The sequence below is a fragment of the Elgaria multicarinata genome, chromosome 7 (assembly GCF_023053635.1).
Source record: "Elgaria multicarinata webbii isolate HBS135686 ecotype San Diego chromosome 7, rElgMul1.1.pri, whole genome shotgun sequence".
Taxonomy (NCBI): Eukaryota; Metazoa; Chordata; class Lepidosauria; order Squamata; family Anguidae; genus Elgaria; species Elgaria multicarinata.
The window spans coordinates 49,322,661-49,336,493 of record NC_086177.1 but is presented as its reverse complement, the minus strand read 5'-3'; the positions used below and the strand labels follow the sequence as shown (position 1 = coordinate 49,336,493).

General features: G+C 41.4%; 1 protein-coding gene across 1 annotated transcript in view; it reads left to right on the top strand.

Annotated features, from left to right (window-relative positions):
• The window catches only part of CDH7 (cadherin 7), a 120,011-nt gene that overhangs the window by 67,706 nt on the left and 38,472 nt on the right, over nucleotides 1-13,833 (top strand). Inside the window, exons 3-5 of the mRNA XM_063130516.1 lie at nucleotides 4,010-4,129; nucleotides 7,845-8,012; nucleotides 12,105-12,292. Coding sequence (XP_062986586.1) covers nucleotides 4,010-4,129; nucleotides 7,845-8,012; nucleotides 12,105-12,292 — 476 coding nt within the window. The remainder of the gene's footprint in view (nucleotides 1-4,009; nucleotides 4,130-7,844; nucleotides 8,013-12,104; nucleotides 12,293-13,833) is intronic.

Sequence of the window (13,833 nt, the reverse complement as noted above, 5' to 3'; positions counted from 1 at the left end):
GCCTACCTTACTCAATAGTCCCAGTTACCCATCTTCATGTGCCACAACCAGTGACAAAAGTCTCCAGGTCCGCCTTTCTCGACCTTCTGCCCTTGGATTACATCCTCCAGCAATCCTGACCATTGACCATGCTGGCTGGGACTTGAAGTCCAAATCACCTGGAGGGCACCATGTTGGGGAATGCTGCTAGATGATGTCTCTGTTTATGCTTCTTATTCATGAATGTATATGCAACAGTCATAGAATCATAGAATGGTAGAGTTGGAAAAAACCTATAAGGTCCAACCCCCTGCTCAATGCAGGAATCCACCTTAAAGTAATCCAGCATTAACAATCTTAGTATTAGTTAAACTATACCCTGACTGGTTCATTAGAATCTGGATCAAACCAGGACATGAAAATAAGGAAGATACTCTGTAGACCTATTTGGGGCTTTTTGATCCATCAGTTACTAGATTTGGGAGAAGGGAAGGGAGACATACCTTTCCTGACCACTTTCTTTGGAGACATGGGAGCTTTACAATTTCCATTTCCATCCCATATACCAATAGCAAACTCATTATTTAAGTGCCAATCCTTATGTAGTAAAAATAGTACCACCCACGCATGACAAGTAGGTATCAGCAGGCTTGAAGTAATTCCAAATTTTTCTGAAGGTCATTTTTAAAAAGAAAATACTCTTAATGGGGGAGTCTCCACCCATTAGGGTCAATGAGGACTGAGCATGCTCAGTTGCTACATAATTCTGAGTGCCTTTTGCAGAGAGAGAAATAGGAAATTGGCAGTAGGCAGTGGTGGGAATGGCATTGCTCAGCTCAGTCTCAACAGAGAAACGCTGAGTGAAGTGGCTGCAGCCATTAAGAGTACCTTCATTTTCTCAGAAGGCAACAAGGTGGGTCTGAAGGTGTGGAGAGCAGCGTGTTCAGAACACTTTCAAACCTGGCACAAGCCTTGTTAGCTTCTATTTAATCGGAACACTATTTAATTAGAAATTAAGAAGCTGTCTAGATTAATGGGACACACGGGGACAGTGTTGCAGTTTCAGCAAAGAGTGGGGGGAAATAGTTGATAAGCAAAGGAGCAAGACAATGGTCAGGAAGGAGCTCAGAGAGACACTTTTCTCCAGGCCATTTCTGAAAATTAGTGCTGTGTTGTACCCTACTTTTGTGAAATCCTTCCCTCACTGAGAAATTGGCATTGTTTCCCCCCTCCCCGTTTCTTTTGGAGGGAAACAGAAAAAGAATGAGCAGGGTTACCTTTTTAAGTGTAGCTGGTAGCTGAAGCAGTCTTCTTTCTATTTCCTACTCCCTATGCTGTCGCAAAGTTCGAGAACTCTTTGCAGAGAGGCTTTCACTCCAGCATCAATTCCTGACTGCCTATGAAGCTATGTGAGCTTGTGATATTGCAGCAGGGCATCAGATAGTTCAAAATAGAAATAAGACCCCCCTCAGACACCTCCAGTTAAAAAGGTAAACTGCTCTCCATTACAAAAATTCTTGAAAATTCTCTCTCTTCCTAGCCCCTTTTGCTCGAGACTTCATTTTGCTCCCCAAAATTGCTCCCCCAAATTGCCAAAGATGGAATAATCAAAATATTCAGCACAACACTATTGGAAATGCTTGCATCTCTTTAATTACAAAACTTTCTTTAAGAAATTATGGCAGCATAGCAATAAGGAATGGCTGACAGATGATAGGAGTAATGTGCATTGAGCCCCCCACTTTGCACAACCATCAAACTGCAGGTGGGAAAACATATAGAAGGACATGTCCTACTGAAAAAGGATCAACACAGCTTCCACAAAGTCAAATCCTATCTCACTAATTTTCTGGAATTCCTTGAGAGTGTCAACAAACATGTGCCTTTGCGCAGATTGGGCCCAGAGGAAGTGGGCAAATGAATGAGCAACAGTGCTGATGGCCGAGGGAAAGTGGGCCCACTCGAAGAGGAGAGCCCACTGAGGACAGCTTCAAAACTTGGAGGCTGTACCTCATTGCATGAGCACATGCCACAGAAAATTGTTGCCAAAAAAGACTTTGCAAGTGGATGTGATCTCTCAAAGCTTGCTCAGTTGTGGGAATAGTTTTATGGAACGTTGTCCAAGTGCTGGCATAAACAATTATGTTAATACTGTAATTCATGGGGAAGCAAAAAAATAAAATTAAGCAATAAATAAAATGATAGAACCATTTTCAAATGTAAGGGCATTTTTTATGTTTTCAGATTTCATTAGTCACCAAAGAGTATTGAAACTATATTTTTTCTTAAACTAAACTTATTATTATTCGTAGTAATAGTAGTAGTAGTATTAAGAATCTGCTGCTCCAGATTAGGCATATGGACTTCAGACAGAAGACAACCTTATTTCTACCCATAGTGAGAGGTCAATATTGTGTTTAGAATGGCAGTACTCTCAGCGGCTTATGTATACATTCACAGCTGTGCTTTTATAATGAGCTGGTTGCACAAGTCAATTTCTGAGTGAATAAATGTTTACATAGCAAATTACCTCTACTCAAGGATTTTCTTGTTTGTAATCTCATCAGAGAGGCCAAAGGTTAAGTGTTCATGGGGAATGAACAATCACTTCACTCCCTTCACAGACTGGGGCAAGTCACCTTGGCACAGGTGACTGGAGGAAAGCTTTTTTTATGCCATTTTGTTCTTTTCCCTGTGGATTAGTGGAGCCCCAAGATTCATTAAAAGGTGATCAAATCAGCACTTTTTAGCAGGGGAAGGAATACTTTTAAAGACAAGAAAATAGGTTTCAAAGCTCAGTTCCTCTCTATTTTGAATGGATCAACTATTTCTAGTGGTAGCATTTAGAGGGCCACTACAGTTTTCCATCACAAAACCTTTTCTTAAAGATGAGTGTACAAGGCGGATGGTCAAATTACGGCATTGTCTTTGCAAGTGGTTTGCAGCAAATAGAAGAAGCATCCTCTTACCAATACTACTGGGTTTTGTGTTCAGGAATAAGATTAGTTGAACAAGTGACTGAGGTCTGAACCCTCTGAAGTGAAAAGAAGCCAAGGGGATTCTAGTCAATGTGCATAGAATATATCATAGAATCATAGAATCATAGAATAGCAGAGTTTGAAGGGGCCTAAAAGGCCATCAAGTCCAACCCCCTGCTCAATGCAGGAATCCACCCTATATGTTAAATATCATTATTTACTCAGGGATAGATCCAGACTTTGAGTAGCGCTTAGTTGAAAAACATTCACCTAGTACAGCAGAAGCACTCTGGGCCCGTTCAGACAACATAGTAAGCCATGATTAGGCCACTTTTGCAGCAAATTGTTAGTGAGCGTGCTTAAACCGTGGTTATGGAACCACCGTGGTTAGCAATGGTTCACATGACACACAAAGCCATAATGTTTAGCTCAAAATGTTTAACCACTGTGGCTTAGGCCATTTCTACACCAGCCCCAAAATGCAGGCTGGTCATGGCCAAGTCCCTGTACGTCCAAATGATGCGCAGGGACTCCCGGGAGGAAGGAGGGACAAGAAAGGGTTTTCCCAGGGATAAGTTCTCCCTGGGAAAATCCGATTCATCACAGTGCCTCGAGATTGTCCAGAGACCACGGGAGGTGTGGCCGCCTGTCCTGGCTTCTCCCCTCCTCCCTGTGAGTAGGGGATCAGTAGGGGGAAGGAACAGGGCTGGGAGGAATCAGGGTTCAAGGAGTGGGGTTGGGCTTTTCGTTTTTCTTGAAAACTCACTTTTCGTTGGACCGCACGTGCACTCAGCTCCTTTAAAAAAAATGGCTGGAGCAACACCCTCCTTCCTCCCAGGATGTTACACCCACGTTTAGACTAAGGGGAGGATTTCACAATCAGGATATCGCAAGATCCTCCCCCTCCCCCCCCCCCCTACACTGGGCTGGTGTAGAAATGGCCTTAGGGTGTTGTTTGATCAGGGTCAATGTATTATTGCTCTGTTGTATGACTATTGTTCCAGACCATGCAGTGTTTCATGAAGCTATTATTACTCTTACCATTTTTATAGGAACTTCGGTAGTGCAAGTAACAGCTACTGATGCAGATGACCCTACATATGGCAACAGTGCCAGAGTGGTTTACAGCATTCTTCAAGGACAGCCTTATTTTTCTGTGGAACCAAAGACAGGTAAATGCTCTCATGCTTCCCATATATACAACACCTCTGAGAACCACCCCCCCACACACACACACACACTACAAGAACATTAGCCTGTGTCTGAGGCAGGAGCAAATGGGTAGTATGAGTGTGTTGGAATACTCCCAGGTTTAAACTAGAAGATCAGAATCCAGGACTGAGTAGAATCACCAAGCAGGAGCATAGATTAGAGTTAGTCTGCAGGTAGTCAGAATCACAGAGGGAAAGCCGTTCTGCTCTTTATTTCAAGGAGCAACAGAGAAAAATTGTTGTTAACCATGGGTTGGGTCCAGACTTAATCATGCTTAGAGTAGATCCATTGAGTTCAATGGGTCTTAAGTTGGTTATGACTAATGTTAAGTCCCATTGAATTTGATGTGTCTACTCTTAGTACGATAACTGAGTTACTAACCCAATGTTCCCAGGTGCCTCAATTTCCTGCAAGAGCTAACTAACGGGATCAAACTGCTTCAGAACAGAAAAGAGTCAAACCTGCAGCACTCTGTGTTTCCATTCCTTTCTAAGTCTCTCCACTCAAGTGGAGCAGTTCAAGACCCCCATAAAGCCCATAAGCATCCTTTCTATAAAGAGAGTGCAAACAGCGCTTATGTCGTCTCTTCCCACTGCAAATGTGCATGAGTGTGCACGCACACACGCTCACGCACTGTTTTGAACCTTCCATTCCTACTGAATTAAACAATAATTCTATGTGAAGGGAGACAACTCATAAACACAAGAGGTCAGAATCTGATTTAGCTAAGGATAGAATTGCAAAATTAACACAAGGGAATAATTTGTGAAATTTCATTTTAGCCTTCCCAGTCTGTTTAGTATGGAGAAAATAAAGCTATAGCATCATTATTTATTTTTATTTTGAGGGGCTAAAGTCAAGTCCTTTCAGCAGAGAGGAGATTAATAGGCTGCTCTAAATTCAAAAGAAGAGGAAATAAATAAAACTGGAACTAAAGAGCTTACAAACATCCGATGGAGATGTAGAAGCCCCAGTTTACCTCTCAGTTATCCATGTATTTTATGTTTCCTTTACTGGTGACATGTAGCAATGATGTAGTAAAAGCCCGTCTCTCTGGAAATCAGAGATGGCAGCTGTAGAGTGTAAAAAGCATGAAATAGTTGTAAGGCCTTCCTTCTTTGAGGAGGAATATTTATTTATCAGATAGTTATCTGTGCAGTGGAATGGCGGCAAGCTAGTCTTTCTTCCCCCTCCTTTCCCCCCCTTCCTTTAAATTCCAAACCATAATTACACATGACACAGAGATGGCCAAATGGATAAAACTGTAAAACTATTTCAGATAATACAGTGCTTCAATTACTACATCAAAGCTCCCTAATTACAGTGAGTGCTTTAGAAGTGCTTATTGTTTTTTTTATTATTACTAAAGATATTAGCTAATTCAAGATAGCTTCATTGAAGTGCATAGTGTGATATAAGATTATTAATGGCAGCAAGTTTCTGTTGGGTCATTTACAGTTTTGAACCATTATGATAATCATTCTGGGCAGCTGGTAGTTTGGAAACCAAATGTTGGATGGCATCGCTTTTCCTGTTCCCATTTTGGTGGTAGACAATATATGGAATGACTGGGTGCATGTCCTTGCTAAACTTTTTTGTATAGATCTTGAATGCTCTTATAAGCGGACCAATCTGTGCGCAGCCTGCACCAATCCATTGTAGATATGGAACATCACTATAGAGGGGCAAGGAGGGAGGACAGTACAGAGGCTAGGCGGTACATTTCTTTTCTGGGACAGCTTTCAGTTTAGTGGTAAAGTAACCAACAGGGAGTGTTGAAACCCCTCATATGACTCAGAGGCAAAGGTGATTCACATAAAGGACTAATTTTCACAATCCAGTGAACACAATCCAGTGACCTCGCCCATAATACTAGAATCCGGGGTCATCCCACGAAGCTGATTGGTGGGAGATTCAGGACAGATAAAAGGAAGGACTTCTTCACACAATGCATAGTTGAACCATGGAATTCACTACCACAAGATGTTGGTGAGGGCTACCAATTTGGATGGCTTTAAAAGGTGGGTGGATAAATTCCTGGAAGAGAAGGCTATCAATGGCTACTAGTCCTGATGGCTATGTGCTACCTCCAATATCAGAGGCAGTAAGCCTATATACACCATTTGCTGTGGAACATGGGTGGTAGGGTGCTGTTGCACCATGTCCAACTTGTGGGTCCCTGGTTAACAGCTGGTTGGCCACTGTGTGAACAGAGTGCTGAACCCTAGGTCTGATCCAGCATGGCTCTTCTTTTGTTCATGTTCTGTGTGGCATTTATGCCATGGATAAGCAAATTGTGTGTATTAACTTATTGCACATTTCACCATTTTATATGGTCTGTTTCTAGGGTCTAGTCTAGAGTCTGGGCCACTACCAAAAAGGAGCCTTTCCCTAAGAGCTTTGTTAGCCTGAAATGTCCACAAGCAAAATAGCTGCACAAGCCAACCAAAAAGTTACTCACAGGCACTATGAAGGGTTAATTTTATTTTGGAAATGATCCAATGTGTGTTTTAGATTTTTTTCTTAAAAAGTATTATTATTCTTAATTTGTAATGTATTGGAACTGTGTGTCTTGATTGCATATGCATTAAATGATTTGCTTTTCTATTTCAGCATCCAGGTTATGCATTGGTGTAAGCATTCTTTTACAGTAATTATGTACAGTGCATTTTTTACCTGTATGACTGTAAGATAAATGAATAGAAACAAGAGTGCTGGAGTGTATATAGTAATTCCGACTTTTAACAACATGGAGGTCTGTAATAAAGTCACATACATAGGAATTTCCAGGTTTATTAAGGAAATTCTGATTCAGCTACACCTAACCACGGTGTAGATTTTCACTTGATGTGCAGCACTGGTCCTCAGATGGTGGGTCAGGATGCCAAACTGGGTTGTGGATCAAGCTAAGGTATATCAGAGACACAGGCCATGGCTAGAACAGGCCTATATAGAATCATAGAATAGCAGAGTTGGAAGGGGCCTACAAGGCCATCGAGTCCAACCCCCTGCTCAATGCAGGAATCCACCCTAAAGCATCCCTGACAGATGGTTGTCCAGCTGCCTCTTGAATGCCTCTAGTGTGGGAGAGGATCGTCCCGGGATCATCCCTGTACATATCCCAAGATCGTCCCGGGATCATCCATGTACATCCAAATGACACACAGGGAGCAGGCAGGGATGACACCTCCATTTGCCTGGGATAATCCTTAGGTCTAGCTAAGGCCATAGACACCCTTTTCTTTCTTCATGAACATTGTTGTTTAAAGAGAAGAGGAAAGAAAGAAGCTTAAGCATGGAGAAAGGGAAGAAGAAAGTGAGGGAAGAGAGACAGAAGCAGAAAGAAAACAAATCTATTAAGCAAACAAAAAACAAGTGTGTTAGTCTTGGGTTTGAAAAGGTTGAAGGTGTGGTATAGTTTGAATGTAGGGCACAGTCTAGAGAAAATTAGGCACGTGTTTTATCCCACTTTTGAATACTAGTTAACATTCATTATAATAAGGCTTAGCTAAACACTGGATTGTGCCGTTTGAAATATTGGACCATTTCAATCACAATGCTTCATTGCATTCTGCTGGTTTGGGGGTGGGGTGTTAAAGTACATTTTGCTACCTTGCTTACTAATTGAAAACATAGCTCTCACAGTATTATTGTATGTGTTTTGGCATATTCCAGGTGTTATCAAAACTGCACTTCCCAACATGGACAGAGAAGCAAAAGACCAGTATCTACTTGTCATTCAAGCAAAGGATATGGTTGGGCAAAATGGGGGGCTCTCTGGGACCACTTCTGTCACTGTCACCCTTACAGATGTCAATGACAACCCTCCACGCTTTCCCCGCAGTAAGTTTCTGTAGGCGATAATTGAAGAACGATTCATGTTTCATAGCGTACCGTTTTTGCTTCTTGGAAAAATGCTCAAGTTCATTTTAAACAGAGATGCAAAGTAGCAATTAAACTTCACTCAACTTACTGCACCTGCTTATTATGGATAGGTGCTAATTCTAGACGAGAACTGTTGGCTACTTTCCATAGGCAGCAATGACAAAGGTGTTAGCAGTCTCCTAGAACTTGCTGAAATATATGGTACCAACATTTCTGGTGTAAGAAATAATGATCCTAATAATGTGTGGTTCCTTGAGTCATTCAAAATGATTTTCTTTGCAGGTACATTTCTGCCTTTTGCCTGTAATGCAATGCAATCTGAATAGCAAAGGTTTTAAAAAGTTAGTGGATGTGGGATTTTGCCACATGTCTTTGTTCACACACACCAATATTTCTATGTTTATACCAACATGGGGCTAACAAGGCCTTTAAACAGAGATGTGCTGTGCAGACTTACAACCTATGAATAGCTGCTTCTAAAATGGGGAAATAAGCTCAAACGTTGATTAAAGTCCAAAAAGTGTAGATTTTATTTTTACAGGTTTTTGTTCTTAAAACGTGCACATTAGGGATGCGTGACATTGGGAATTTTGTTCCATTTAAGCCCAATGGGATTTCACAGAGTTTCCATTCCAATAAGCAGCGGTGGACTGTAGTCCCCCACCCCTGATTCCGGTACTATTGTTTTATGCACATTAAATAAATGCATTGGAGGGGGGTTGCATAATTTGCACAAATAGAATCATGTTTTTGTTTTTGTTTTCTGCTTGTACTTGAGCTTCTTTATTGGTTCAGAGATTTGCACAAATAGGATATATTTTCAACCTTCAGATCTTTAAATTTGTGCAAATGGGGTCAAAATGTTTTTAAAAAATATTTTTAATCAAGGTCTTCACAGGTCAGCACTTGTGCAGCTCTGGCCACTGTGTAACCCTATGAAGACAAATTCCCATTGGAAACATACAGTTTCATCCTCTTCACACACTACTTTCTTTAGCTCAGCATAGCCATATTCCCCACTTGTCAAAGAACTTGTTCATTTCATCCTCCATTAATGATAGCCACTAGAGTAGAACAGAGAATAGTGCCAGGAAAAAGTCACAGGGAACAATATTAAAGCCAATCAGGCTGCAGCTGAGGGATAGCCAAGCAGAAAATAGGGATGTATGAGAATATCATTTCGACTCGCAAAAAACATTTGATACTGCAAATATGAGCATTTGCAAAAGTATTTGCAAATTGTTGAACATGAGCGTATTCTCTATTCCCAGTTAAATTTGTGCAAATTTCTTCAGTAGACTGAATCAGCCCCACTTTAGTCTATGGAGGAGTTTTGTGCCAATTTGGGGAGATTTGTGCAAATCACCTGTTTATGCAGAGCAAGCAGTGATTGCAAAGAGGAACTGGACACCAGGCAAGCTGCAAGATGTTGTTCAGAGAATCGTAGTGATCTTGAACATCACACATTCACCATCCTGAGCAGAAAGAATGAACAGTTAGAGAGTTTGAAAAAAAGAGAACCAAGAGCTCGGTGGCTCAGAGGCTGGAATCGTGATGGATCAAAACAAAGGGGATAATAGCTTGGTGGTTGTTGTTGTTGTTATTTGAATTTGCATTTGCATACTGCCCCATAGCTGAAGCTCTCTGGGGAATGAATAGAAAGCTTGAGGAGTTTCCTTGCCCCTTGATTAATTTATATTTAGCTGACTATACAAGGCCATAGCAGTAGAGTACTCTAAACAAAGGGGTGTTATCAAAAGACCTCAAGTAGTGATCTTGTTCATCTGTCTAGAAAGTGAGGACATTTCAGGAGTGGCCCATTTTTTTTCTACGAGAGCTTTAGATTGGTCATTTCAAGGGTACCCTCATGAGTCCCTCAACTGAATAGCATCATATGTATCAGGCAGGCATTTGCGTGTTTCTGCAGTTACAGGGAACAGCTCCCTTTAAGCTAATCAGTGAGGAGACACATGGTTATTCTATCACTTCTGTGTGGTGGCTCAGAGCCTTTACAATGTTCAGGTTGTGCCTCCCAGAACTAAAATTAATTCTTGAATGAAGGTGTTAGGGGTGTGTCAGGAAACTAGCATGTCAGCATGTAAACAGCCCAGAGAGTTTTGGCTATTGAGTAATATAGAAATGTAATAAATAAATAAATAAATAAATAAATGTCTAAAGCACCTATATAACTGGGGGAGGGGCCAAGGGGAGAAATTTTGTGAAACCCAAAACAAATTTGAATTGTCATTTTTATTCCCACTCTCTCCCCACATTGAAATTAACTATTTTGTATATAGCTAATGATTGCTGTACTCAAAATCATTTGGTGGCTTCCTAGAGTCCCACAACTGGCAAATTGTTGTGCTAATGTAGGCTGACCATATGAAAAGGAGGACAGGGCTCCTGTATCTTAAACAGTTGCACAGAAAAGGGAATTTCACCATGTCCTCCATATATACAAATGACACCTGCAGAAATTCCCTTTTCAATACAACTGTTAAAGATACAGGAGCCCTATCCTCCTTTTCATATGGTCCGCCTAGCTAATGTACACCTAAAAGACTAAGCTAGTTTCTTTTGGTCTCCTCAAACATACGATCTTTAACATTCTCTGTTGTCAGTCTTTGAGTTGTTGGTTGGGCTACACAGCAGACCTGACCTTGGCTGCTTATTTCACTCTACACATCCTCCCTAAACTAACTCTCTCTCTCTCTCTCTCTCTCTCTCTCTCTCTCTCAACTTCCCAAGTGGGTATGAATGCACATGTGTTTGTGCTGTTAGCATTTGAATATGTTCTGTTCCCACCCTCCACTATGGCTTGTATCCAATGTTAGTCTAATACATCTATTCATTTCAGTGGGTGTAATCCAAAGAGAACTGATATTGGATGCAACCCTGTGATGCAATACTTCTGTGAGTAATAGAAAGATGGAAGATGTGTAGCAGAAAGCCTTGGATAGCCGGATCCATAGCTTCTCTTATTCCTGTGTCTGCTTCACATTGCCTGAGCATCTCTAACAGATTTTTTTTTCCGTCTGCACACTCAGTGTTTCATTGAAAAAATCAATCTGCAGAGAACTAGAAAACAATCTGCCCTCAATTTACTTCCTTTGACCAAGGTGGCTTATGATTAAACTAAGAAAGGGGAAGAAACAAGTCTATTTCCAGACTTGAGCTACCCTGTTTATAAACAGTCTGGTGCTTTTTCCACCTTGCAGTGATCTTCCTTGTAAAAACCATTGCAGGAGTGAATTAGTCTAATGTGAGGAACATATGCATGCCCAATCTGGTCTCTTCTCAAGTGGGCATGAAAAAACAAACCAATCAAAAGGAAGAACAGGAATTGGATTCTCTCTCCCCCCCCTTGAATTATTTGGGTAATAATAAAACACCAGGGATTCAGTTTCTGGAAGTGAGAATGTTAGTGGTTTCAGCCTGCATTTTGTTAAGCTGCAATCTGTATCAATTTCAGCTTGAGCTGTAAGGTTTAGCGTTTTCAAGAAAGAAGAAGGATGCCTTTGCAAGAATAGCATTTATCTCAATTATTTGACGTGAAGAGCCAGGAAACTGTCTCCTTAAAACACAATTAAGACTTATCTCTGATCTTACAAATGTATTTATTCTTTTCTTTGGTGACGTTGGACAGACACAAGAGAAAATGTCATTGGCTGTGGTCTCACACTGCAGAAATGTTAGGTATTTGTGAATCCAATGCTTTCATGAGACTTCAGCTGCAGGAGCAGGATAACATAGGAGGAAGGGGTTCGAGGAACTATGTATTGGGTTCTGTGAGCCAAATGAACAGCTTCAGAGCTTATCTCACAGAAGCTGATCTATGATCTTTGTGTATTCCCTCCTCCAACATTACACTGAATATTACATACAGTAGGCCATCCAAATGAACAGCTACACCCATAAATAAGCTAGCAAAAATATGTAATGCATGGGTTTATAACTGAGTGTCTTTTCTTTAGCTGTAAACTAAGAGTGACCATTAATTAATTGATCTATAAGCAAATGAAAATTGAATAATCATTTTGAATTTCATAGGATCGTACCAATATAATGTCCCAGAATCACTACCCGTGGCTTCAGTGGTGGCAAGATTAAAGGCTGCAGATGCTGATGTGGGACCTAACGCTGAAATGGAATATAAGATCGTAGATGGTGATGGCCTGGGAGTTTTTAAAATTTTAGTAGACAAAGAAACACAAGAAGGAATAATTACCATACAAAAGGTAAACTCAGCTCATTATTTCTATTATGGTATTCAAACAAGATCTTCTTATTCCCAGAATGAACTATGGTCAATATCACTCTTTCTCTCTCCCCTCTGTGACACCCAGGTGCAGTGGATTCTGGGACGAGAAGTTCTTTCAAAAGGCTTGGAAAGAACTACCATTCCCAGAATCCACCATGCCAAGCATGACTTACATTGGGACAATGGACAGAGGACAAAGAAAAACAAGGCAGAGGGTTAGACAATGCCTCCATTTTGGCTCTTGTTGCCACTACTGGTACCGCTCCTGCCAAAAAGAAAGGGCCAAAGGTGTGTTTCGGGCCTTGGAGTGGCTTGGATAGATCAACTGTCTTTAATTGCCTTGATAACCCCCTCCCCCATTTTTACTGATTAGTTTGTGTTTGTGGCAGGAGGGTAGGAGAGGAATTCTGCAAAAAACAGAGCCAGTCCAAAGAGAGCCTCGGAAGATTTGTCCACCTCTAATTGAATATATTATCCTTTTTTAATTTAACAACATGAAGTTGTGGTTGCTTACGGTTTTAAAATTCTATATCACATATCTGGGAGTAAGTTCTATTGACTGTAATGGGACTTTCTTCTGAATAGATATGCATAGGATTGCACTGTATGTTATGTTTCATGCAGAACATACAAATACCCTGGTGGCATACAGTACCCTGGTTCATATGTTAAGCTGGATGGTGCTGCTGTAGCAAGATGGAGGAGTGGCACAATCCCATCTGTAGTTGCATAATGGAAGAGCGATGCAATATTATCCTCTCATCATCAAATAGCATCTGGTGAGAACCAGGTCCTCCCCTTGATTGCCTGACACACTAGTTCCTGATTTGTGTGATTTTTCTTTCCCTTTTTTTTTAAAAAATGAACTTATTATTTAATAAAACAAATTAACACATTTGAGCAGTACACAACAAAGTGCAATTGATGACCTTATAGATTCAAATCATCAGTCGTTTCTACATCTAATGGATGCTTTAATTGGAACAATTCTGGAATGATGTACTTGCACACTTCTCAGAAATGGCACAGCAAAATATTCCTTGCAATCCTTTTACAACTTCTTTTGCATTTTTGAAAAACAGCCATTATGTGAACTGAGCCTCTGTGTTCTCTGGTGCTTGCTTAGAGAGCATGGTTGTCATGCCCTGCATGGAACCGGAGTCGGGAGATGAGGGGGAGGTGGCAGAGGCTGGACCCAGTGCAGAGGGGCCTGGCTCAGGAGAAGAGAATGGACTGGCAGAGGCTGTGGCAGAGCCTCAGGGAGAGGAGCCAAGGCCAGCAGGAACCTCTGCCAGCTCTGAGGGCTTGATGCCAGCAAAGACTCTGGAAGAGCCGCAGGGATCTGGGGAGGAGAGGGACCAGCCCAGTTTCAGCCAGTTAAGGGCGGACAAGTCCACCCGACGGCGGTCTAGCCGGCTTCAAGAGAAACGCCAGGCAATCAGAGATCAGCTGCGGAACGCTGACTCAGCACTCTGACTGAGGATAAAAGGAGCAGCCAGGAGCCCTGCCAAATTGTCA